Genomic DNA, 26,725 nt, shown 5'->3' on the forward strand with positions numbered 1-26,725 from the left:
TAAAAAGTCGTCTTATACGCCGGAAAATACGGTAGGCTCTTTGGTAAACCAGTTACCCAAATGGCCAGTTGGGGAGGTAAGAGATCTTGTAAAAAGGTCCGACTAGCCTACACGGCCTCTGCTGCATTCTGTACCTAGCACTACACATCCCTTGGGTCAGAGAAGCAGGACATGACATCATATGCTGGCACTGGGTCAGGTCTAGTGCTCAGGGCAGTAGCCACACCAAATATCGCTACTGACTAAAAGCACAGAGGAAATACAATGCCACGATGTATACCTGTTTTATATATTTTAACGGGAAAACCACTTACTTGTTGCCAGAAAATGTCCAAGCCCAATCACCAAAGAACCAGCAGATCCATATAGAATAGACTCGCGGGAACAGGGTGTGTTTTTAACATCGAGAATTCCCAACAGCTTAAAGGACTAAAGGAAAAAGTAGAATGGTGCATTGAAAGAAAAAAACAAAACAGATGCAACTTTTTGTCATGTTGCATACACAGGAATCATTCTAAACACCTTTACAGGTATGTTCCTACTTTCCACTCCCACCCCAACCACCTTGTGGCCTGGAAAGCACCACCTGATGAAACACTCTGCAGACTACATGGTTCAACACTAGCATGTTTGGCATTTGGCCCACATGACTTACATGGACTCAAACCCAAGCAGTGTTTGCAGAAGGGTTGTGGTCTCAACGCCTTGGCTTCACATTATGAAAACCCAACCTCACTGACTTCTGCAGAGAGAGATTTCCTGGCCCTGCATAATGTATAGTTAAATCAGTGAGATTTCCCCACCTTTTAAATGACGAATTATACAGATCTTGCAAGATACACTTTTAGTAAGATGAAGGAGGTGAAATCTACCCCTAGCTGATGGGCCAGGCTCAACCAGACACATCTACCTCCTTGTCGGTTTTAGCACCATGGCAGGTAGTGAAAAAAGGCATGGATGTTGAAGTCAGCAAAAGCAAAGGGTTTATGTATTTTGCAATACACAAGAGGCTTAGATTACATTTAATTTAATTATATAGCGCCAGCAGATTCCATGGTGCTGTTACAATCAGTCAGTGAAATAAAGCTTTTATAATCAGTTTTAAGAACTCATACAGTGAAGTATTTAAATACAAACAAGGTAACGTATAAGGCATATAGGTGTTATGTAATCATATATAGAACAGACTTGTAGATACTTCTGTTGCGAACCTAATGCTGCAGCAATTAAATTTGTCACAAATCTGACCCTAAATCATTGATATATTGCCCCATTTCCACACCTGAGACATCTTTTAGAAATCAATCCCCCCCCCGTGGCACTTCTATTTGGCCTCAAGGTCTTTAGGTTTCATGTAATTATTTATGTTATGTAAGCTGTACCCCAGAGCAGCTCTGAAAGGGTTAATAAGACTTTAGTATATAGTACTGCAGTGTGTTAAAAGCAGTCCACACGTAATGTGTGCAATAAACTGTCATCGTAGTTATTATCAGCTTCACGTCATGCAAAGCACAAATTAGAGGTCTAAACCAGAGGACATGTCGCTTATACGAAGCGCACAATATAATAACGAGCTAAACTACTTAAAAGCAAAACGTATTATATAAATAAATGACGTCATGATGAGTACAAATAATACCTTTTCCTTAACTATCTCGGTTTCCTCATCCGCCATGCTGGTTCCAAACTCTTCTTTTTTTTTTTTTTTCTTTTCAACCTTCAGCGCCAAGGCCCGCCCCAAACAAACGAAATGATAAACCAAAGCCAGAACGCCCACTGAGAGAACGCCCTGCAAGCCCTTTAAGTTCTCTATGGTAGTAGAAGGCGGGATCGTGATTTGTGGCGACGTGTTCTTTTCGTTGAGCAGATTTTGGTGGGGGACATTACGGATTTAATTTTAATTGAGTAGACGCTTTTCTAACGTGCACAAAGTGGAGGAAACGGTTTGATTGTTATCTGAATGAAGGCGCTATCCGAGGCAACTGTAAATAAGAGGGACCATTTAAAAAAAAAACAGCGCACAGAATCTTAACCCCTTCGTGGCTGATAGAAATTTTTTGTACCCTAAGTGACAACGGCTGTTTTACCATGTCTGCGGTGCTCGCGTTTAGCTGTCATTTTTTTTCCCGTTTACTGAACCCACACAACTCATCTATAAAAACTAATGAAAAACCCTGCTAACTAGATTATACTTTTTGTCCTGAGGTTAGAAATACAAGGTTTTTCTGCACGTTATGGGGCAATAATTACAAGTAGTGTTTTGCTATTTCAAACCCTTTTTCCAGAGAATTTCAAATGCTAGCATTTTAACTCTCCATGCACTAATTCTACCATCAGTGCTTTTCAAACTTTGTGGTAGTAATTTTTTTCACACACATTTCAGGTGTGAGTTTAATGCTTCTTGTATATGCCACTGTTACACAACATGTTCAGCAACATTTGAGTACCGTGGTACCAGGGGCGTAACTAGACGCCTCAGGGCCCGGGTGCGAGAATCTGTTAAGGGCCCCCTTACCCCCCCAAAAAAACATGATTTTTACCCAACAATTTTTTTTCAACAAATTCAATTTACATATTGAATCATATCTGTAAAAAAATCAAAGAAAAAGGGGCGCATGTACAAAGGGCATAATCCAGGGGTGTCCAAGTTTTTTCTGCAGTGGGCCACTTCATCAGAATTGTACACGTGCGCGGGCCGCACTCATTTTTCACTGTGACAAACAATATGGCCTTTAATAAAATATGCAGATTAAAATAAAGTAAAATGACACAAAACCTTTACTCTTCCTCTCACTGATTTCTGGGCCTTGAAAGTTTTGCGACTACAAATTCAGGATTCCCTAGATTTATTCTAGGGATGAACTAAAATGAAAATTCTGGACCAAAACATTCAGGGTTCACTTAGCCAAAACCGAAAATGACCCCCACCTTTAAAAATAATAATAAAAACTCACATGTTTAATAAAAGTAGGTAACACACAATTGGACAAAATTAGCAATATGACTTGGCATGATAGGAGTGTGATTGCTAACAGCAATCACACTCCTATCATACCCAGGCAACCAGTAAATGCTGGTACCTAGGCATGATGGGACTGTGCTCGCTGTGATTGCTGTTAGCAATCACACTCCTATCATGCCAAGTCAGCCAGTACATGCTGGTACAGGGTGGCTGTAAGTGATGTGCAGACCCCATACTGCTGGCAGCATCACTACACAAGGGGGGCAGCTAGCTAGGTTTCAGCATGTACTGGCTGACTTGGCATGATAGGAGTGTGATTGCTAACAGCAATCACAGTCCCATCATGCCTAGGTTCCAGCACTTACACATCCATGCTATCACACACACACTCATTTATTCATATAATCATTCATTCCCTCAATCACACACACTCATTCAAACACCCTCCCCACCCCCTTACCTGCACTGCAGCTCCTCGATGCCGCTCACAGACTTCAGCAGGGGGCGCGGCCTCCCTCTGCCTTCTCTGCTAAAGCACAGAGGAAGTAGGATGTCACGTGAACTCCGCTTCCTCTGTGCAGTCCAGAAGACCCTCCCACAAGTAAGTAGCAAGGCTTGAGGTGCGGCTCGCGTAAGATTGGTGTCCCGCGGGCCGCATGTTGGACGCCCCTGCCTTATTTAAAAAAAAAAAAAACGGAAAAAAGATTTCGGGCGGCCCCTTGGCTTGGGCCCCCCTGCCGCCGGTGCCCGGTCGCAGTCGCAAACCCCGGTAGTTCCGCCACTGCATCCATGCATAGGTTTGCCTGGCTGGAGGCAAAATATTTGAGGCATGCACATTTTTCAGTGTTGAACCTTTTGGTGATCCTGTGCCCGTGCCCTATTTGGTACATTGTTGAGCTTGGCCAACTCAGTGTGCCCAATAAAACCCATATATTTTTGAAAACCTGGTTATTTCAAATGTATTTTAACAAATTCCATGCACACATTTTACCACCAGCCTTTCTCAAAATTTGCAGTAGTATTTTTTTGTGTACTTTTCCCACAGGTATGAATTTACAGCTCCTGTTATATGTCAGTGTCACATAACACCCCAATATGTGTTCAGCAATATCACCTGAGTACAGTGATACCACTCTTGCATGGGTTTGTTGGGTTGTTTGGGTGCTAAAAGGCCACCTTTGGAACATCTGCCTTTTTCAAATTGGAAATATGGACATTGTAGGGCTTGGTGGCCTAAGCGTGGCGTTAGTCTGTCTGGGCAGGGTGGGAAGATGTGGACATGATTTATGGTCTTTTTCTCACCTAACCTGTATATAAGCCCGTGTGTTTCCCCAATAAAGTGTGTTACTTCCCTGGAACATCAGTCTCGTCTAATGCTTCAAGGGCTCGCTGGATCACTCATTGTCCTTTTTCAGGACAATTACAGCACTGTATTCGGCTACGCCTCGGCAGGCTACGGTGCTATTACATTGAGAATATCAAGCCAGTTCCTGAACCCTTCCTTGCGAGTATCCTCTAGCGCTGGGAGCGGTTAACCCTTGCGGTTCCGGGAGACAGCAACAAAGAACTGACGGGGGTACCCAAGGCCTGTCACACTGGCCAGTTCAATGTACCCCATTAAATCATACATTTTTTTATAAGTAGACACCCCATGGACATTTAACATGCCAGTATTTTTAGTTTTTCCATGCAAGAATTGTTTGAAGATATAGTGCTAATTAAGGACTTGCTTATAAAAATAACCTTTTATATATGTATATATATATATATATATGTGTATACTGTATTTGCTTGAATATAAGATTTTTTTTTTAGGGATGCACTGATACATCGCTGGCTGAAAATAGCATTATTGGCAAAATGCCAAAATAAAAAAAAATGGCTAAAAATAATCATCTGCAGGGGCCAGGCTGCTTACCTGTGCGTTGCTTGGACACCGTGCAAGCAGTGTCTCTTGTACCGACCAGGGGAAGCAGGGACCCAGAGGAGTCACTTGACTCTGCTCCGTTCTTGCTTCCCATGGGAGGGTCAAGAGAAGGTGTTTGCACAGAGCGAGAGATCTGCAGTTCAGGTAAGGGGGTGGGGGAGGGTGTATGAATGAGTGTTTATGATTGAGGGAATGAATCTGTGAATGAGTGTGTGTGATAGCATGGATGTGTAAGTGGGGGGGGGCATGGCACATGGAGACTATAAGTGATGTGCAGACCCCATACACACCAAAATTAGACAAAAAAATTCAATAACAATAATATATATTTATGTGATTAACACCAATCACGTTCCTATCATGCCCAGTCATCACTCACTTTTGTTGCCAAGTTTATTGACATTAATTAGCTGTGTGTTGAGTTATTTTATACAGGTTGTGCATTCACTACTTTACTTTGTAGCAGAGTGTCATTTCTTCAGTGTTCTCACATGAGGGGTGTACTCACTTTTGTGAGATACTCTATATATATTGATTTTTAACAATTTTGGTGTGTTACTTTTATTAAAAGTGGTTATTTTTTGTTTTTAAAGGTGTGGGGGGGTCGTTTTCTGCTTTGGCCAAGTGAATCTTGAATTTTCGGTTTTGATCCAGAATTTTCATTTCGGTGCATCTCTAGTTTTTTTCATGGTCGTCTTATAATCGGACCTCAAAAAGACTAAAACTCAGATCTCCCGCTGCGCTGCAGTGGACCTGGATCCTCCTCTCTGGCAGCAGGTGGGCATCTGCACAATGTTTGCAGACAACCTCCGCTGATGCCAGCACTTTCTCCAGGGGTTCTGAGGGCCAGCATGACGTAACCTTCGGGTCCTTTATCATAGAAGCCACAGCAGAAGCGCCGAGGTAGTGTGCGCACATACAGCAGACGTTCAAAGAGGAGGATCCCGCGCAGTGCTGCAGGGGACCCGGATTCTCCTCTCTGGCAGCTGGTAAACATCTGTGCTGGGGCTTCCATGATGGAGCACATGGTCTTCCGGTGCTCAGTCATAGAAGCCCCAGCGGAAGCTCCAGGCGGCAGCAGATATTGTCTACGCGCATGGCGCAGATGTCCACCAGCTGCTCCCACTAGACACCAGTGTCATGATTAACTCTTATATAAAGGTATCATTCAAACGCCACTTGTCTGATGTAGTGGATGCATGGAAGGATAATCCAGCAGAGGTGGTTTGTTTATTTGTAAATCTGATGATTTAATCAGTTTCTTTGTACATGGCCTCTGTATCTGTACTGGCTGGAAGTGTCAACTTCCCAGAGGACCCCTGTGGTGATTCATGGCCCAACTGATAAAGAAGAACTCCACAATATACTCTGATTGGAACAACATTGTAAGAAACCATCTAGACTTAAGGAGTTTCCACAGGCCTGCTTATTGTAGAAACTTGCGAGTGAGGGTCCTGTGCTTAAGATCCATTTTGGTACCCCAAAGCCTGGAACAATTTTGCCATTTTTACAATATGTTGGTTCAGCGATTATTCTGCTTTCCTGCGAATAGTGTACCACGTAAAGGAGAGATAGAGCTTTCTTTTGATACAATAGTAAGATAATTAGCTGAAAATTTAGCATGAGAAATTTAGTAAAAACTAGCAAAAATCTGATTTTTATTTATTTTTTTTAAAATATATTTTCCCTCTGAATTCTCACAAAATTAGGTAAAGTGATGGAATATCCCATCCAAGTTTATCAATTCAGGTGTTCTGATTTCAGAAATACCTAATTTATATAGAATTTCCATACATTCCCAGCACTTAAAGGGAACATATTTTAAGGTGTACGTTATTCATAGAATTTTTACATTAGGTATGATGGGATTGCAGCTCTAATTTTTAAACAACTAAACCAAAAACACCCACAAAAGTATATATTTCTGTAAAGCAGTCAATCCAGACTATCGTATCAGGGGAACTATCATGTAACTAGCATGCCGCGTAAAGGACTTTGATACGTAAACAAATTACTAATGTGTTGTTAGTTTCTTTTTATTATGTACAAAATAAATTCTATTCTAGCCAATAGATGGCACCAGCTCTAGTACTTTCATCAACAGCTTCGTGCGAAAACAAAGTGGATATTGGATAAAATTTAATTTAAGGAAGATTTAAAGATTCTAGATTACTTAAGTTTATATGAGTTTCCTTTTTTTATAGATTATTTAGTTATGCGGGAACCTTAAAGTTCTTTGGAAAAACAAATATTATTTATTTGAGCATTACATCCAGTACTGTGTACAGTAATGTAGTTTAGCATTAAAGAAAACCGGGTTTAATATAATTTTCTTCCAATAAAAGCCCCTTATCTGCAAACGCAGACCATTGTAGACAGTCATGTAATAGCTTAGGTTGACTTGTTAAGGCAGTGCTTGTCATTTTCCTCCATAGACATCTAGAAGCAGATGGGACATTAGCACATGGTGGGGCCTTTGACTTTGCCTCAGGTACGAAGAGCCCTAGTCAAGGCTCTGGGCTAAGTGATTAAGACTGAGACATCAATTTTTTTTACCACAATGTATTAAAAGTGCTTTTGCCTGGTAGATTGAGCTAAAACCACAGAGATAGAGCGCATACAAATTACTTATACGCAAGCTGCCTGAAAACACTATAAATTGAAAAAAAAAGCTAGAACTGTTTCAAAAAAGATAGCTCAGTATTTTTGAAAACAAATTTATATAGATAATTTATACATTGACATGAAAGGTTGCAGTGCAGTGAAGCAGATAATGTATCATATGTTCATGAACTGTAACAAATCTAATAAAGTTAACCACAACCTTGGAGATGCGGGTCTGAACAATATCTCCCTGTTCGGCATATTAATTAGGCAATGTCCCCTCTCTGTTGGTACTTGTCTCACAGGATGATCAGAGGCTTCCCTTGTATAATTTTTGAACAGTACCACTCTGTGTACTGGTAATTCTAAATAATGTGCATGCTAACCCGTTTATCCAGTGTATTCATATATGCACTCCAAGGACCAAGAAACCCTTTGGCTGACTCCTCCTTACGTTTTAAAGCGTCTGTTCAGTCCATTGTAAATAGAAAGTGTAGTTTACTCTGAAAAAGTGATACTGCCACATCCACTGCAGAATGGTTTTCCTTGCCCCTGCTGTGACCACCTGCTTAGATTTTGGCCGTTTATCTCATTTGAGGTTAAGAAAGTATGCAACCTATTGGCTATTACAGTAGTAAGGAGCTTGTTATTATGATTCAGGGTAATTGAGCGATATGACTATACCAAGGTGGAGTCTTGTTTAGGCAACAATAATGTTCTAGCCACTGTCATCCATTGAAGATCCAAGTTACCGTCCATGATTAAGTTTAATACATTCACCAGGATGGGGCCTATATGGGAGGATAATATTTTATAATATTCTGCCTGGAGTCTGTCTGGACCCAGGGATTTGCCATTTGTAAGTGATTTGATAGCGCTTTTTGAAAATTTTTAATGTGATTGTAATTTTGTTGCCATTTAAGCTAACTTATTTTCTAGTAGCAGAGCTGCTGTAATTAGATTGTCCCTTTCAAAGTAATATCCATACATGAACTGGGCAATTTAAGCTACTTCATACAGGTTATATGTGAAATCCAGCTCTGTGTAATGATTTGACTAGTCACACCATTATGGTAAACACCCTTCTGTTTGGTATCTATGTCCATTTTGGCATATGGCTGCTATCTTGCCTATAACAACTGTTCATTTTTCTGCTACTGCTTTACAAGTGTCTTACCAAATCTATTGCATGAGCAACTTTAATAAGCAATGCTGCTTCCCTAGGTTTCAAGATCACTTTCCTTTTTCTGATAGGGGAGCTACATTTACCCAAACCCACCTCCAGCTCACCTACCCTCCTACTCAGGGCCCTGCCATTGAGCGTAGCTACAAGCTCATGAGAGAAATCTTCCAGGAATAAATAAAAGCAGATAGATGTCTCCTTAGAGGCATAGGTGGACTTATGCAAGGGAACAAAAGGAATATATAGTGTGGTACTGTTAAGTGATAAAAACAATACACTTAAGTTACAGTGAGGTTATTCGTTACGAACAATATCCAGTGCCCATAACAGTTTACAGAACGGCAGTGGAACTAACGTAATAAAACTGTATTGTTTTCATCACTTAACAGTACTACACTATATTATCATTGTGTTCTAGTACATGCAGTACTGTGCAAAAGGTTTACTGTAAAGTAAGAATTTTTTAAACATGTTAATAGTTTCTTTTTAGCATTAAACACAATGAAAAAAGTGAATGACCAGAAGAAAAACCAAATCAATATTTGGTGTGGCCACCCTTTGCTTTCAAAACAGTATCAATTCTTTCTTTTGTAGTCATATAGTATATATTACACACACACACACACACACACAGTATATATACATATAAACATTAAAATTATTTTGTAGGCATATAATCAAGGGGGTAACTAGAAACCCCGAGGCCCCCCAACTTCAACAGCTAGTCTGTACCATTATTTCCCTCCAAACAACTTGTCTGTGCCTTCTTTGACCTTTCTCCCCTTCTAACATACAACAAATGTAAACACACTCATACTCACTAATGCACACTCCACCTTACCACACTTACACATCCATGCTCACATACAGAAATACAGTTCCATGCTCACACACACACACACACACAAGTACACATGATGCTCACACACATACACACACACATACACATCCATTCTCACACACACACACACAATACACAAATGTACCGTTCAATGCTCACACACATCCGTGCTCACATACATATACATACAAACACACACATACATATATCGCACCCCACCTCCCACCCGCCCCCGCTTACCTCTCACCTGCAGCTTCCTCTCCGGTTGCCAACACACTTTGCGGACAGCCTTTTTTTTTTTTTATACCGTGGAAACGCTCGTCTCCCTGTGCAGGTTCAAATTAGTTTAGAAAGGGCCTGCAGTCCAGGTCATAAGGACCCTTTCTAAACAAATTGAACTGGCACAGGTACCAAGGTCCATCTGTGGACCCATGTAAAAACCCTTCCTACGATTGTGGTTGTCCCTCTTATTTTCCTAGGCAATGACTAACAATGAGCTATTTGTATGTACAAATAAAAGGTTATTTTTTTCCTAATTGCATAAGTTAATGTTTCCATTACTTTGTTATTAGGGAATCTAAAATAAAACTTAAAAATAAAAGTTCTCCCAGTTAGCCATTTGTTTCACTTTTTCTTTTTTTTTTTTTAAATGTAAGGTTTGTTGTTGTTGTTGAAAAGGAGAACCTTTTCTCACTATATTTTCACTGTGTACCTGTCATGATTAACTCATAACGTAGTGGATGCATGGAAGGGTAACCCAGCAGAGGTGGTTAGTTTCTTTGTTTAAGCATTCAGTGAGTTAATCTGAGGTTGATTTAATGTGTTTCTTTGTGAATGCCCTCTGTATCTGTTCTGGCTAGAGGTGTCATCTTCCCAAAGGACCCCTGTGGTGATTCATGGCCTAACAGATAAGGACCCTGAGTTATAGGAATTCCATTCCTATCTTAAGTGGGGGGTTTCCATCACCTTTACCCCACCATAACTTATTGGCACATCAAAGATGGGACCCGATTCTTGGGGATGGTGTCATATAATCAGTCATGTGGTCAGAGGGGCGTTTGCTTGCAAAAGTCTGATTTAGGGACAAAGCAGCGACCTCAAGGCAGAACTCCATGATATACTCTGATCGGAACAACATCATAAGAAACCATCTGGACTTAAGGAGTTCCCACAGGCCTACTTATTGGAGAAACTCGTGAGTGAGGGTCCTGTGTTTAAGTCCCTTTGTTTTTAAGAACTGTTTGCCGTTTTATTTTTATTTTGTATGTCTTGTTTTTTGTAATTCTGGCACTGTGTAATCTTTGTCTTTTTGTTATTAAAATATTCATAATCCAAGTCTGTCTTTGGGCTCTAGTATCGATATCCACAAACCCTAAGAGACGATAACACGTTACCATATTGTTATTAAGTTTTACAGGATATATATATATATATATATATATATGTTAGTTGCCCGGGGTGGGTTGATATATATATAGAGATAAAGGTTCTAATTCGGATTTCTCACGAACCCGGTATCAAAATCGTGAGTGGTGGCAGACTACCTGGGGGGATACAGGCAGGATTTGGGGGTTAATTTGGTGTAACTTATGCCTTGTTAAGGGGTGAAGTTTGTAAATCCAGAGGCCTGGTGCTATTAACCCCTTCATGCCCACGCCCTCCACACAGTCACGGCTTGGCAAGTAGTCCTGACCGTGACAGTACCGATAACACTTTGTGTGTTCAGGAGAAGGGAGGGGGTCATTAAAGACCCAAGCGGGATGTGTACAGACCCTGCTGGGTGTCTAACACTGGTTGATGTTTCTCATAGTATCAGCTGTGACTATATAAATGTAAAGGTGCTCACACTATCTCTATCAGCTCAATGCCAGCTATGCTGGCCCCTGTTGACACAGGGGATGTGTGGCTGGCAGCATGTTCTTCCCTGGATAAGATTGTAGGAGTGGGGGAGACTTCGAATGGACAATGTTCTATGCCACGCCACAAAGGACCATTGTTTTGAGGACAGTACCTTCAATTGTGGTTTGTTAAAATAAGACGAGATCAGTTATGCTTATGTAACAGTCAGCAAAGTACTAGAAATATTAAATCAGCTACATTTAGATAAATACACAATCCAAAATAAAGAGCAGTCCATGCTAGTTTTAGTTTTTTATTTAACCAACACATTTATTTTCTTTTTAAAAAAATACAGTTTTATTTTCTCTTGTGGTGGAAAAGAGCACACAGGTTAGGGTTTGCATCTGCACCAAGTTATCAAAAAAGTATTACAGCAATAATTAAGAAAAGAAAACCCCCCCAAAAACAGCAAAGGTTCATCTGAGTAGTGAAACCAAGACCGTGGTACAAAATACTTAACATTTTTGAATTCCTTAAGATTACAGTTTTGTAATTCTTAAAATTAATCTGCCAAGTGTCAGTTGAAAATACAATTTTAAAATGTCATTCAAATTCATAGACCTTCAAATTTTAACAAGTTACATCCCATGCATAAAAAAAACACAATTTTGGAAAGCTAGTGTAGAACAATGTCAGAATCTTGTAAACATTGCATGTCGCATTGCTTTGGGCATTTTTTTTCCCGTACACCCCTTAGCTGACAGATGAACATGTAACAAGACATGACAAGGATAAAACCGTAACAAATGTCAGAGGATCTTTACTTCCCTCTTTACATAGAATCCCTTAAGCCATATGCAAGGCTAAAATGCCCAAACTTGGAAAGAAACATTAGAGTCCCTTACAAACATGGACCCCTGGTGCGTTCAACACAAATTACATCAAAAGCTTCCCACGATTTTTTTTTTTTTAATGTATTTATCGATTTTAACCAGGTAGGTGTGCACCAGGAAATCAAACCTCCCTGCCGAGAGGGGTTGCATCCCAGTGAAGGCAACAGGGACTCAACATAGGCAACTCAGAGGACAATTAATTTGCCCTGCTCTCCATCTCAAGGCTGGCAAGCTGCTCAATTTCAACCAAGGTTTAACAAACAAAAAAAGACCTTCCATTCTACACTGCGTTACCATTCTATGGATCATGAAAACCAATAGTTACATCACATAAAACTTGTTAAAGTGAATTATAAAAAAACCAACATTTCAAACCCTGATACACAATTTTCAATGATTATGGCAGTGTGTCTGCATTGAGTTGTCATACCTGTAGTATCTAAGTCACCTGTCTCATGCACAGGAATGTAACAAGGTGGCCTGCAGCAAATGTTTTAATCATCTCCACAGGCACTGCCGAGAGGCACACGTTTCTAATACTCTACAGATGTCAGGAAAATCGTTCACTCACTTAGCATCTGCCCGTGACTAAGCAACTTGGATTGGTTTAAACAGCTGCACATTAAACACAAAGAGATACACATTGGATTGTCTTGAGAAGATAAGGCAATTCTTGCCTGCTATTGCACCATGCACACACTCCCTGGCCAACAGGATAAAAACCATTAGTACAAATCTCCTTACACAAGGAGGAGGTCCGCAATGCAGTGCACTGCTTTTCCTCCTAGCTCTAAAAGGCTGCCCTGGCTTTAATAAAGCAGCACGTCTGCTTACATAATTTAAAAAAAGTTTGCTCATGCCACTCGCACAGCAACTATCGACCATCGTCCATCATTTAATATATTCCATATTTATCTCTTTAAACCTTACCGGGAAAAAAAGTTAACATACTTAAAGCTAATTAGAATGTTAGGTATTTGCAATCATAAGTTGGCTTTATTCTTACTAACAGGAACAGATTACTTGCAACTAGTGAGTGTTTATGTACTTTAACGCTAAGGCAACCATGCCAGTCTGTTCTTCCAAGGCATGCACAGACACTACTGACAAGCAAATGCAAAGCACCTTCCCTGCAGTGCGAGGGATAATCTCGGAAAGGAGAATAATTTACGCTTATTCATCATACACACTGCATGGCAGACTTCTACGTGCATGTGCCAGCCACGTATGAAATGCATACGCACCTCAGGAAAAATGAGGTGATATGGTCACCCCATGTGCAGCATACAGATGCTCTGAACCATCACATTAAAATGTAAACAGAAAAACATTTCTAAGCAAGTTGTATACCTTGTAATCCAAGAGAAAAATCTTCTGCTAAGCAGATGGGGACATTTCAGTTTGTATTATATATCTTCAAATCATATTTATTTAGACTGACTTGGTTGTAGTTTCAGATGTGATTAATTTGAAGACAGATGCTGTATTATATAGGACTGCACCCAGCATTCTTATGTATTTGGTATGTAACCATGTAATTGGCTGTAAATTGCACTGCATACTGTCACAATATGAAGTACCGTATATTTGTTGAATGCCACATTTACATCCTGAAATTAAATTTCAATGCAATTTTGACACACAAAACAAATATTTCATCTAAAGAAGACAAAAACGGATACTGGTAACAATCGAGTATGTTAAAGGAGAATAAATCACATGATTAAACAATTTGTTGTTCAGAGGCAGTGAAATGATAAAAGGTAATTGAAAGAATTGTGTTAAATCTGGGGGGGGGGGGAGAGATAGAATTCCTAAATTCATACCAGCCAATAGTCTAGGCAATTAGGCTTAGTCCCCATTTATTAGTATTAGCAGCAAATGACCCCAAGAGTTGGGCAGTGTACATGCAGGAAAAAGGGGGAAGGGGCACAGCCTTCCAAGGGCCCACAACATCAGCATACCTGGGAGCACTCTGGATAAGACCTGGAGTCTCCAGGTGAAGCACTGCTTCCCTGTGTCATGGGATCTTGTTCCACTTTCTCTCGGCAGGAGATCAGCATTTGGCCACGGCCACTCATTAAGACTGTTTGGGGATAACCCTACTATTGCCTACATGGGTGACTAACCCCCCTCAGAAGTTCCCAGGCATGGATATCACATACCATCTGGGATCCAGACAGGGCCAGACTGAGGAGGATGAGGCACATTACATCATTTTGCAGCACATTAAGGCCTGCGGCTGCCAAATTACGTAAGTGGCTGTGCAGATGTTGAAGATTGGGTGCATGGGGGGGTTGGCCAGCGGCCCATCTGACATCTCCCTGGTGTGTCAGATGGCCTGTCAGGGCCTGGGTCCAGCCGTAGGACATTTTAAGGTTGGCAAGTATGAGTAAAGCTCTATTAAATAGTTGAAGGTTAAATCAGAGAAGATATTCCATAGGAAATGTTAGTTGATATGATCAGTGGTGTATTGCATAAGGCAAGCTATACTTATTTACAAATACTAACAGACAACTGTTTGAATAAAAATAAGCAAGCACATGTAGTGTAATGAACAACTCAAACACTGCGAAATAGCAATAATAAAAACTACTGTAGTGTTTAAAAGGTTTTGTTTTTTTTCCTTCAGCCTTCCGAGATCAATTTAGAACGTAATAAATTTTGTAACATGCCCTTTGTTACGTTCATACCCTATACAACACAATCACAAGATCAGCAAATCTGATCAGTCTGCATAGGTTGAGAACACAGTGCTGGTCACGATACTCCAAGAACTACAGTAAATACATCAGTAGACAAATGTCAAAGACGGCAAAAATAAATAAAATAAAAATTTAAAAAGCTCAAACCATTATCTTTTACAATAACATTGCACAAAATACTCAATGCTTAAACTGACCAAAATCATAAAGGACTCTTTGTTAAACCAACCCTTTAAACAGTCTATTATTAAAAATAAAAATCACATTAAGTGTTTTTAATGAAAATACATGCAACATATTAAAAGCTTCTGCAATCCTCCGGGCAAATATGACCAAAAGGTATGTATAGGGTGGTTGGAAAATTGTGCAGTCTTGGACTGGGATATTGGCTCACTTTCCTTACAGGAACGCATTCGATGGCCATACCATACCTACTCTTTAAATAGATTATACGTATTCTGTATGACAAGCATGCAAAATGGCAGCATCATTGCTTTTACCAATATGAAAATCTGAGTTTCTCCATGAGAAACACCACTTGTATAAATCTGATTACTGGTCAGGTAATAACTTAATTTCAGTTCCCTCTGTTGCAAAGTTGAGGGCAATGTAGCCATTAACAGTATTAGCAGACATAGGCCTCCCTAAAAGTCATGTCTTAGATAGTCTGTTTCAATCTTGAGGGCCCTAACTTAATTATGTGAAGAGCCAAGAAGTAGGGCACAAGGTAACCGTAAAGGAAATTGAGATGCAACAGTTACTTGAGGCGAGATATATACAATACATTCAGAAAGAAAGAGAAACATATTTCTCTTCTTTTAGTTTAGTTTGTTTCCTAGTAATTTTTGTTTAAGTATTACATTAGTGGCGAGTTACCCATGATATCATTACATTCAGTCGATTGTAATATAGGTTTATAATGGAAAACTAAGGAAAAAAAAATAAATACTCTTAATTTTGCAGTATTCCCCAGTAAATTGTTAAAACAATGTATTCTAGTATTTTATAGAAAAACAGTATCGGGTCAAAGAGAAGACGGTAATATGAATGTCAGTCTTATACGTTGCCATAACAGTTCTTTCTGTCAGACATTTGTGGTGCAGTACTTTGGATCATGAGACTGGAAGGATCACAACCTCACAAAACATTATAACCTATAAAGACAGCACAAGCTTATTGAAGAAAATATATTTTTTTAGCATTTTTTTGCTGGCAAAGTTTACATTTTCCCTCCCAAGTTTACAAACAGGGGGCCTATCTATAGGTTACAGTGGAAAACGGGCAGTATCTTTGGGGATGTGGTGCTTTAAAAGGGGGTGCTGAAACATAATACATTGAAATATAGGCGATATTGTAATTGCTCAATCCAGTATAGAGAGCAGGGCACTTTAAGATCAAACTCATTATTTGCCTATATCTAAAACATTGAAGACAGTAGTTTAAAAAGGGACTATCACTATATTTTTTATATTTAAAATTGTCGGCTACAGACTAGTCCGTGTTTGCTGCACACGTTACGTGCCTTTAACTAAGGATTATACATAAGAAATCCCAGGCTTTACGTCAAATGCTCTGGGTAACACTGCTCATTGACAGATCTCTGAGGAAGTCTTGGCTTCTGGGGAATGGAGACCTGGAGGCAGAGAAGCAAAAAAACAAACAGACAATACACATTCTACAACTTTATGTTGTTAAACAATTGCCGTACACACATATGCCCTTTTTATTCCTTGGAGCACAGCAACTGTCCACTTTAAGAAACATGAAAAAAAAAAATAACGTATAAGTCCAAGTCGTCCTATTACATATCGATAAAACCATTTTTTTTTTTTTGTAACTAAGGTAGCCTTCTTGTGTAAAGGCTGGTATTGTAATCAGCTCTTCCTGTCAAGTGTTCATTTCTGTGACACGTAGAAGAGTTTATTACAGATGTATTTTATCCAGATCACACAAGGTCCCTGATCTAAAGGTAATAAATAGTATAGGTTGGTATGACTCCTTATTGAAAATACACACTGAAACACTCACTATAAAGTCTTAATTATTGTATTCACTAATATGAAAAAAAAGTCACTTACACCTAAAGCACGCAGTTTGTCATTAGGTGATGGACGTGGAGCACAGATGCACCAGGTTTGGAGGCCAACAGCTGCTGCGTAGTCTGACTCTTTAGATAACCGACGGAACACAATGCGCGATGGAACGGTTTGTGCAATTCATACACAGGATGACACCTTAACTAATCAGCCAATGACGCACACAGTAGCTGAAGGCTCTCGAAAAAGATTTAACACATTTTGTCATTGCATACAAACAAGGAAATTCACATTTTCATGTTTGGTCTTGTTAAAGAAACGTTGAGGGGCGCATTCAATAACAAATAAAGAACGCTCTTTATGATGAGTACAGAGTGTATTCATAAACCGGTGATCAGTGCCAAACTGATTAGACATGTGCAATTTTTCTTCCTGTGATGATTGGGGTGAGTACTAAAGAAAAAAAAAACCCTTATCTTGTAAAGCATTTTCCCAGGAGAATATTCGCCTACAACCTTGTCCGCAATGCATTAACACTATAGGTCACCTCATTGTCTTCAAGGTGCTACTGGACTAAAGGCAGAGTGTTCCAACATTATCTTCCACAGCCGAGGTAAATGATCAGATCCCTGCCAGACAAGAATGGAGAACCCTTCACTCGTATTGTGGGGAAGAATGTGTTGTAACTCTTGTAAACAGCAAAAATCCCAAATACTGAATAAAAATAGTAAAAAATTAAAAAAACCAAAAAAGGTATGGAAATGTATGCAAGACATTTATGAAGTAATTTCAGAAGTAGTAAATGGGACGAAGATATTGATATAATAAAGTGGCTACTGTAGAATATGTCCCATCTCACAGAGTTTGTAGCATACAAACATGATCCTGAGCTGAAAAGACTGCAAAAGAACAAATGTTCTTATATCCAAAAAGGTCTATAAAATGTTCAGTTTTGGATAGAAGTGTGTCAGTGGCTGGAGATCATTCTAAAACCTTAACAGAAAACTTTGCTCCTAAGTCAAGTTGCTTGTGAACAAAAAGCCTTCTCTATAGTTTGGTGTGACGTCCAGGTCTGGGCGTTAACGATGTGGAAGTGGATGCTGTGGCGGAGGCAGCTGCGTCCTCTGCCTCCTCTAGCTCCTCTTGCAGCTCCTGGCTGACGCTGGACTGCAGGGCGGCAGGTGTTAGCCACTCCTTGGGTAGGCAGCTCTGTAGAAACGGGACGCAAGAACTGAAGTATGCCAGCCTGTTAACCCAACGAGGGATCTCTTTGCCACACAGGATCTGCACAAAACAAAGAGGTTGGAACAGTCATGTAAATAAAGGACAGTCAAATGCCTTCTTTGATTTTCTATAATGGCGTTTTCAGTCAGCAAGAAATCGGAACATTTTTATGCTTGGCATAGAATCTTGCAAGGAAACCTGTGGAGGGAATACCCATTTTATACACACTTACTATGCCAGACCAAATAGTTTTTACTTACCATTACCAGCCACTAGAAATTGTATTAATCCATTCATTATTAGCTGTAGATCTTTCTAATTTAATCGTGTTCACAGGCAAATGGACACACTGTTTATACACATTACATTTTTGTGATGTCAAAACAGCCCCGTCCATGAGGTTGTAATACTCACTCAATAAACATGTATATCTTCTATGAACAAGTAGATCCCCCCCCCCTCTCTAAAACAGGAGTGCCAACCGCTATTACAATTAAAACTGAGTTCAGGACAGGATTCATTAACCGCCAGTCCAAAAAAAAAAAATCAAAAAAAAAAATCACAGTAATCGTCTTTTTAAAACCAGCTACATTAAGAGTATACAGTTTATCATGTGTGTGTAAAATGTTGAATAATGAATTTATGAAAGAAAAAAATGAAAGCTGAAGCAACCCATTAGGCATTGATGGCTTTAGACGGCTTAAGTAGGTTGGATCAGTAATTATGGATTTTTTTTTTCGTAACAGCACTACTTATGAATTGACCGTCTCGACAGAGTTGCTCATGATTTAATATTACAAAAAAAATTGCAAGTGATAAAAACGCTGTGTTTTTTTACCTCTGATAAAGATGATGAGAAGTGGTTGCAGTTTTTGTGCATGAGATGATAGGCGTTGCCTTTAAATTCTTTTCCAAGCTCCTCTACTATTTTCTCAATGTCATTCTCAGTAAAATCTGTGCTCCCCAAGGCTATTGCTTCCCTTAGAGTAAAGAAATGAGAAGAGATGGTTAGCTGAACACACAACATTTACATAGATGGGATGAGTCTATGTAGTCGCTGGCCCCAATGGGCTGATGATGCATCCACAGATGTTACAGAGGATAACTAGAAAAATATTTAAAATACTCATAATCCTAAGTAAAGTACACCAAATCTTAAAGGGGTGGAGGTACCATTTCATGTCTGTCTATTTCTATGACACCATCTACCCTCCAATGCATTAACAATGTATCTTCATTACTGAGAATTCTCTGGGTTTTGTCCAGAGACTCTGGGAGAAGCGACACCGGAAAAGTACAAGTCGTGGGAGCGGCATTGTGACACCCCCACTCCCACTTATTTCCCCCTTAAGCAGCCATGTGTCCCGCAAAGTCAGCAGGACTTCCTGCCAACATCCAGCAAGAGGGGGTGGCCCAGGTACAGTGGATATAAAAAGTCCACACACCTCTGTTAAAATGCCAGGTTCTTGGGATGTTAAAGAACGAGACAAAGATAAATCATGTCAGAACTTTTTCCACCTTTAATGTGACCTATAACGTGAACAATTCAATTGCAAAACAGGCTGAAATCTTTGAGGGGAAAAAACAAACAAACAAAAAAACACAATAACCTGGTTGCAGAAGTGTGCACACCCTTGAACTAATACTTTGTTGAAGCACCTTTTGATTTTATTACTGCAATCAGTCTTTTTGGGTAGGAGTCTATTAGCATGGCACATCTTGACGTGGCAATATATGCCCACTCTTCTTTAAAAAAGCGCTCCAAATCTGTCAGATTGCGAGGACATCTCATGTGCACAGCCCTCTTCAGATCACCCCACAGATGTTCAATTGGATTCAGGTCTGGGCCATTCCAAAACATTAATCTTCTTCTGGTGAAGCCATGCTTTTGTGGATTTGTGTGTTTGGGTCGTTGTCGTGCTGAAAAGGTGAACTTCATCTTCCTAACGGACGCCTGAAGGGTTTGTGCCAAAATTGCCTGGTAATTGGAACTGTTCATAATTCCCTCCACCCTGACTAAGATGCTGCCACCACCATGCTTCACTGTGGGTATGGTATTCTTTGGGTGATGTGCAGTGTTGTTTTTGCCCCAAACATATCTTTTGGAATTATGGCTAAAAGGGTCCACCTTGGTTTCATCAGTCGTGTGAAACACTTTTTCACACGTGGTTTTGGGGGTACTTGATCTTTGTTTATGAAAACTTCAGCTGGGCTTGGATGTTTTTCTTTTTAAGAACCCTACCCCATTCATATGAATATGGGTGATTGGTGTCACATGCAGCACACAGCCAGTACTTGCCAGAAATTCCTGCAGTTCCTTCAAGGTTGCAGTAGGCCTCTTGTAAGCCTCCCTGACCAGTTTTCTTCTCATCTTTTCATCAATTTTGGAGGAACATCCAGTTCTTGGTAATGTCTCTGTTGTGTTATATTGTGAGATCCCTCTGATAGTTTGGAAGCTCTCCGCGGACCATGGCTTTTGCTCTGAGATGCAACTAAGCAAATGTCAGGAAAATCCTACTAGAACAGCTTAACTTTATTTGTGATTAATCAGTCACTTTAAATGATGGCAGGTGTGTAATGACTTCTATTTAACACGAGTTTGAATGCGATTGGTTAATTCTGAACACAGCCACAGCCCCAGTTATAAGAAGGCGTGCATACTTATGCAACCAGGTTATTATGAGTCCCCCCTCAAAGACTTCAGTTTGTTTTGCAATTGAATCGTTCACGTTATAGGTCACATTGCATTTTAACAGGGGTGTGTAGACTTTTTATATCCACTGTATGCTTATCATTGTCAAAGTTAAAACCTGCAAATCTTCTTATGATTATTGTTTCATATAATGCCATCATATTCTGTAGCGCTGTAGAATGGGTAGACAGGACACTACAAATAGTATAAAACATAATTGGACTTACAGAATCAGCAGGTGAGGAGGGCCCCGCTTAGACAAGCTTACAAATTGTACATTGAATACATTTGATGCTTTAGTACTGCATTCACTTTGAAAGACAAGTTCCCCTCCTAGTTTTAGTTTGAGCTCCCTATTAAGGGTTAATTTGCTGAGGTATTTTAAAGCCTGCTTCCTTTCTTCATATATTTATTTGGCCTGAAAGTCCAGCCACTGTCTGCTAGTTAATTAACTCTGGCTGGCTGTGAGGGGTAAGCTTGTTTTGCACTGGCCACAATACAGCAATTCAGCCTCATTACTATTTAATGTTTACACTTGCAGGTTTGGATTTGATACTGGGAGTTTTTTCATTTGTTAAATATGGCTAAATTTTAGGTCACTGCCTTTGGCCAGCGCATCTTCTCATTGACTTCACTTTACATTTGAAGAGCCAACCCCATACAGCACTGGCCCTGTATAAAAGTATAACTACATCACTGAGATTTGAGTCATTATGGAGGACCAGATCAGCCCTTCTCGCAAAGAAGTTTGCCCAGGAAGCTCCTTTGTTATACATTATAAAAAAAACAAAACCAAATCCTGTTCTAGTAAAGAATCCTCTATGTGTCCTAGCTTTTAACATCCGACCAACTGGATTAATATTTCTAAAGGAGGGCTTGACAAACCCTGGGCGTCAGGTTGCCATGGCGAAAAGAAACCACTTCCTGGCACCCAGGATTTTGCGGGCTAAGGGGATAAAAACCGGCCAGGACTACCATTGTGAATACGACATCCTATGTTTTCTTGCAGGAGTACTGTGAAGAGCCCAGCAGCGTCACAAAACGTGCATTACGTGACCCCGCTAGGCGCCTCACTGCGCCCCCGCAGGAAAGCATTGCGTGAAGGATCCACAATGGCAGGAGATGCACAGTGGCGTGGCAGGTCTCTACTAGGCGAGTTGGGGAGGAGGAGGAGTAGTGTATGTATGTGTATATTGTAGCGTCAGTGTTTATATGTATCATGCTGTACTCAGTCTGGCAGTGTGTATGTGTGTAAATGTATAGTGCCAGAGGCAGTATGTCTGTATTGTGGTGCAAGTGTGTTGTTGAATAGTGTGTGCATGCGTATAAAAGTGTAGCATTAGCATGTATGGTGTTGCATACGTTACAGTATGGCATGCATTAGCATGAGTGTGCGTAATTAGTGTATAGTGTTAGCATGTGTGTACATTAGTGTATAATGTTACTTTAAAGGCATTAGTGTTTGTGAGCATATGATGTTAGCATGTTTGTGACTGTATGGTGTCGGGGTGTGTGAGTGCAACAATAATGGTTAAACACACAAGCTTCAGTCTTTATGCTGTAAAATACCCCTAGTCATGAAGGGGTTAACTGCAGTGCCAAAGAAAAGATGCGTTTTATGTTGTTTTGCCCCAATGAACATCCTTTAACTGCAGACCCAGGAGATGAAAAGTAAAAACATGGTTCTGGCTGGCTCCTAGATCCAAACCAAATTTGCCAACCCCTGTTTTAAAGGCTTGTTAGTCAATAAAATACATTAGCCACAAGGTGAGCAAAAAATCTAAACAGTGCTGTATATGGCATTATACAAATAATATCGGACCCTGTAAATAGCTTTAGCTCTTTTAAAGATGATCAACATCATTTCACATATGATTTTTTGATTATATATATTGTATAAAATTAAACATTTATAAGGCAGGCTAGTTTTAGTCAAAATCCAAACGGATATGACAAGAGTATGTCTCTGACAGTACACTGTTTATTTACACAGCACAGGATAATTACCCTCTAACTGAGAACATCTAGTAAAGTATAAAACTAATGCAGGCTAACCAGTCTCTAGCGCTCCGGCTATTAAACGACAACAGGTAGGCAACAGCAAAGACATGATTGGAAAAGGGGTCTCCATCACTACCGAGAGGGTTAAAACTAATCAGCCGGACAACGACTTTCTGCTCAAACAAACCATTCCTCAACTAAGCATTGACAGGACCACCATAAGAAGTTCACAGGTCCAGAACCAACAAAAAATCCATGTTCCACACCACAATAGCCATTGGTATGTTTTATACTGTATGCTCCCGTATGTTATTTAAATAAAAATCCAGCGAATCACACTATCTGGGCAAATGTCAATGGGCCAACATAGCTGATCTTACAAATACCCTCCAGGCTCCACATGCTGCAATCCCTGCATAAAATCACTTAAACGCTCAAGTAAACAATGCACAATTATCTATGCCATTCATCAACATAAAACCGAGTGTGTGGTTTTGCTTTTTTTTCCCTTTATTAAAGTGCATGTACAGCATTTTACTTTTTCTTCGAAACACAGGAGTGTTTCATGGGCTCCTTCTAAATGCATCAAACTTTCCAACTGAATACTAGAGGACATGTTGGTCGTTTTCAGCAGATTTCCAGTAAAGCAGATTTTCTGATTATGCGAAATTTTAAATGTACATTTTCTGCCCCTGGTGATATCCAATTGTTTGCACAAGGAGGCTGTGAAGCACTCCTCCCCCAAGATTCATGTACCACCATTTTCGCACAGCTTCTTATATTTTCCCGAACAAAAGCAGCGTAATGATGGGCCCTGCTGAACGTTTTAACACCATGCGGTGCACACAATTAAATACAGATTGGGCTTGTAACAAAATGTTCACATAAAAAGTACAACTGATTTCAATCGCGACTTAATAATAAATGAATAAATCAGTGCACAATAAATATGATCGAAAAGGAAGGATGGGGAGTTTGTCAGAAAACAGACCCCCCCCCCCAACAAATTCAAACGTATTACAGAGTGGTCATATATAAGAGATAAGCAGGACAAACACACACGGATTTAGCAGTATATCCATGATAACATATTTCTCACTACAACTGATTTTCTTCCAAGGATTTTCTTAGACGCACATATGTCATGGCATATTTGTAAGCGCAGAGATGAGTCACACTCACTTAAACTTAAATGTGTCGCCGAGCTCAGTGGAATCCCCTGGAGAGATTTCAAAGACCCCAGAAAATGGATAAGGATGACCACCGTAGGCAAATTCTGTAAAAGGAGAATAAATAATTAGTTGTGTTGCCGGAATCATTTGCATGGAATACTGGCATGCTAGACTAGAAACACACTAATGACGGTTTATGTTTATTACAAATTATGAACGGACAGATTGCTGTTCAAACTGCTCCGTCTCTCTCCTCATACATTCAGCAGACATGCATTTTCCTGCTCCTTCTAGAACAAGCCTGGCTTTTTCGAGTGCAAATACTCTCCAACCCTGTAGATGTTTGATATCTTACTGCCTTGAGGAAGTAATACATTCTCAAGTTGTTAGCGTGTCCCAACAATTAGCTCTGTTTAAAAGGGATATTCCAGCCACCATATGCACTTTTATGCATTCAAGCAGCCAAAGGAACAAACCAAGAAATGAAATATAGCTCTCCAGTTTTCCTTAACGACATGAAGTGTTATTTATTGACCACCAGTGGATTCTATAGAGCTATACTACCCTTTCGAGACATATGGATAAAAGATATGAGATCATGGCAGCAGAGTAGACAACTAATTTCTTATTTTCATGTCGTTTTAGCCATTTTTGCAAGCTTGAAGCTTCTGAAAGGGAACAACACGTTACACGATACAAATAATAATGGCACTATGCATTGCTAAAGCCCTGGCACTCTGTTATGTAACAGGAAAATCCAAATCTACATACCTCTACCATATACCTGAATACCGGAATGGAAGACGCCAATTCCAAGAGATGATGTGTATTCATTGATCCAATACTACAAAAAAAAAAATAGGATAATATTAGAGCGGGAGCCATTAGAATCACCAGATACCTCAGAAGAATCAATTAAGATTGGCAGCCATGGTACACAATGATTATTTCAATAGCAGCATGAAGATGTTTCCTATAAAAAAATAAAATAAAAAAAGAAAGTACATTACATCAATTTCAGGTAGGGAACGCTCACCAGCATTCAGGTTTTTAAATGAAGATTGTGTAGCTGTGGCCTCCTATCTGCTTCCACCCAAAGTATAGCAAATGCATTTCCTGAAAAACCCACTTCATTACCCACAATGCCTCACTGTAGATTACACTGGAATCCTATGGTCCGACCAAGTAAGAAGATGTTACATTCTTGGCAAACTATGCATGGACCTTTAGCACAAAAGTGCGATTCTTACATAAAACATCTTCGAACAAAGCATGAATGCGATACAGAAGATGGGAGCTCTCACTTAATCATCTAAAAATCTTGTAAATACTTGTCACAATTTAGACTGGTGCTACAACCCACCAATGGGACAGCCTAAAAGGTCAATAACGTTGTTGAGGGGAACAGTCGCCATCATATCACAAAATCAGGTAACAGTCTTCTATGCCTATACAAGACACGGCCTATCCCCTCACCAATGAAGAATGCACGTTAAAGCACTTATTTATTTTGTATCCTTTTTAATAACACATATTAGCTACAGCACCTATTCTCCAGGTGGTCTGTTGATTCCCACCATTGATTGGCTGCTTGAACATTTGCCAGTGCAGCACTGGATCCGACTGGTGGTAAGCTTGTGTCTGGAGATTTGTTCAGTCATTTGTCCATCACAGAAAAAATACCTGGGGGGTTTGGGGTTTTTTCTGCAGAATCTCATCATATATTTGTAAGAGGCCACCATGTAAATTTAAAGGGACCTCTCAGCATTAAAGGAGCACATGATGGCTGGAGTATGGCTTTAAACCGTTTGCTTCTGTTACAGGCACTGTGACACTGGATTTCCTACCTCTTGTTCTTGGCTCGGCCTTTGGTTTTTTCAGAAAAAAAAAAAAAAAAAAATGTATTGGACCCACAAATGGGGGGAAAAAAAAAACAATAAAAGCCAAATCATATAAATTACAAAGCAATACAAATTACTTGGGAGGCCAAGCAATCTTATATGGTGGTAATTCTGTTAATTATCATCTCGCTAGCCACTAAAACAGATAAGAACACTCAAGTCCAAAAGCGCACCAACTAATGGGCATTTCTACTAAAAATGGATAAACGCGCCCCCAGGCTACACACCTGTTGAAATAGACATCTAAGGGTAACATATATGTTACCCAGGTGAACTGGAGTAAGGTGGGATCTTCACTTCTGCAGATATCACGCAAAAGGACCAACATTCTTATTTGTGTAAATTCTGGTAAGAACTCAACATTAGCAACCGATCAGATGAGTTTTTTTCCTTACCTATTTCAGATTTTTGCAAGTTAAAGAAAATGGTCATCTTCTAAAAAGCAGAATAGGGAAGAGAAAAAAAAATAAAAAATGACCCCCCCCCCCCAAGAAAACGAGCACACCATTTCCACCCTGTTTAACTGTACGGGGAAAGGCAGCACTGCCCTGGTGCAGTGATGGCTCCATGATGAGCCCTTAGTGACACATGATATATTCCAGGAATAAAAACCTTCCTGGCTTACTGTAAGCCAGTAATCAATGCTCTTTCACCACTGTATGAAGCTACATCTATAAGTTATGAACTGTGCTGCATGCTCTCTGTACTCACTAACTCCAAATTGATTAGTTGCCAACCAAGGATT

At 39.9% G+C, this 26,725-nt stretch overlaps 1 protein-coding gene across 1 annotated transcript; it reads right to left on the reverse strand.

The window, feature by feature from the left end:
* Window positions 1-18,037: 18,037 nt before the first annotated feature.
* On the reverse strand, window positions 18,038-26,308 carry LOC149289852 (deubiquitinase DESI2). The gene is made up of 5 exons (XM_089490128.1): window positions 26,246-26,308; window positions 24,851-24,923; window positions 24,090-24,183; window positions 19,053-19,194; window positions 18,038-18,274 (listed from the first exon to the last, which is right to left on the reverse strand). The coding sequence occupies exons 1-5, from the start codon at window positions 26,306-26,308 to the stop codon at window positions 18,038-18,040; spliced, it is 609 nt and encodes a 202-aa protein (XP_089346254.1).
* Window positions 26,309-26,725: the final 417 nt, after the last annotated feature.

The sequence above is a fragment of the Sceloporus occidentalis genome, unplaced genomic scaffold, assembly GCF_023333645.1.
Source record: "Sceloporus occidentalis isolate IW3139 unplaced genomic scaffold, rSceOcc1.0.p SCAF_42, whole genome shotgun sequence".
Classification (NCBI taxonomy): Eukaryota; Metazoa; Chordata; class Lepidosauria; order Squamata; family Phrynosomatidae; genus Sceloporus; species Sceloporus occidentalis.

Bases quoted from the DNA above. Each gene is read 5' to 3' on its own strand.
- LOC149289852 (XM_089490128.1), bottom strand. From the start codon at position 26,308: ATGTTGGTCCTTTTGCGTGATATCTGCAGAAGTGAAGATCCCACCTTA. The intron at 24,924-26,245 runs GTAACATATATG...TTTTTTTTGTAG, and splicing joins CCTTACTCCAGTTCACCTGG to TATTGGATCAATGAATACAC. The intron at 18,275-19,052 runs GTAAAAAAACAC...TGTTTTGTGCAG, and splicing joins TCTCATCATCTTTATCAGAG to ATCCTGTGTGGCAAAGAGAT.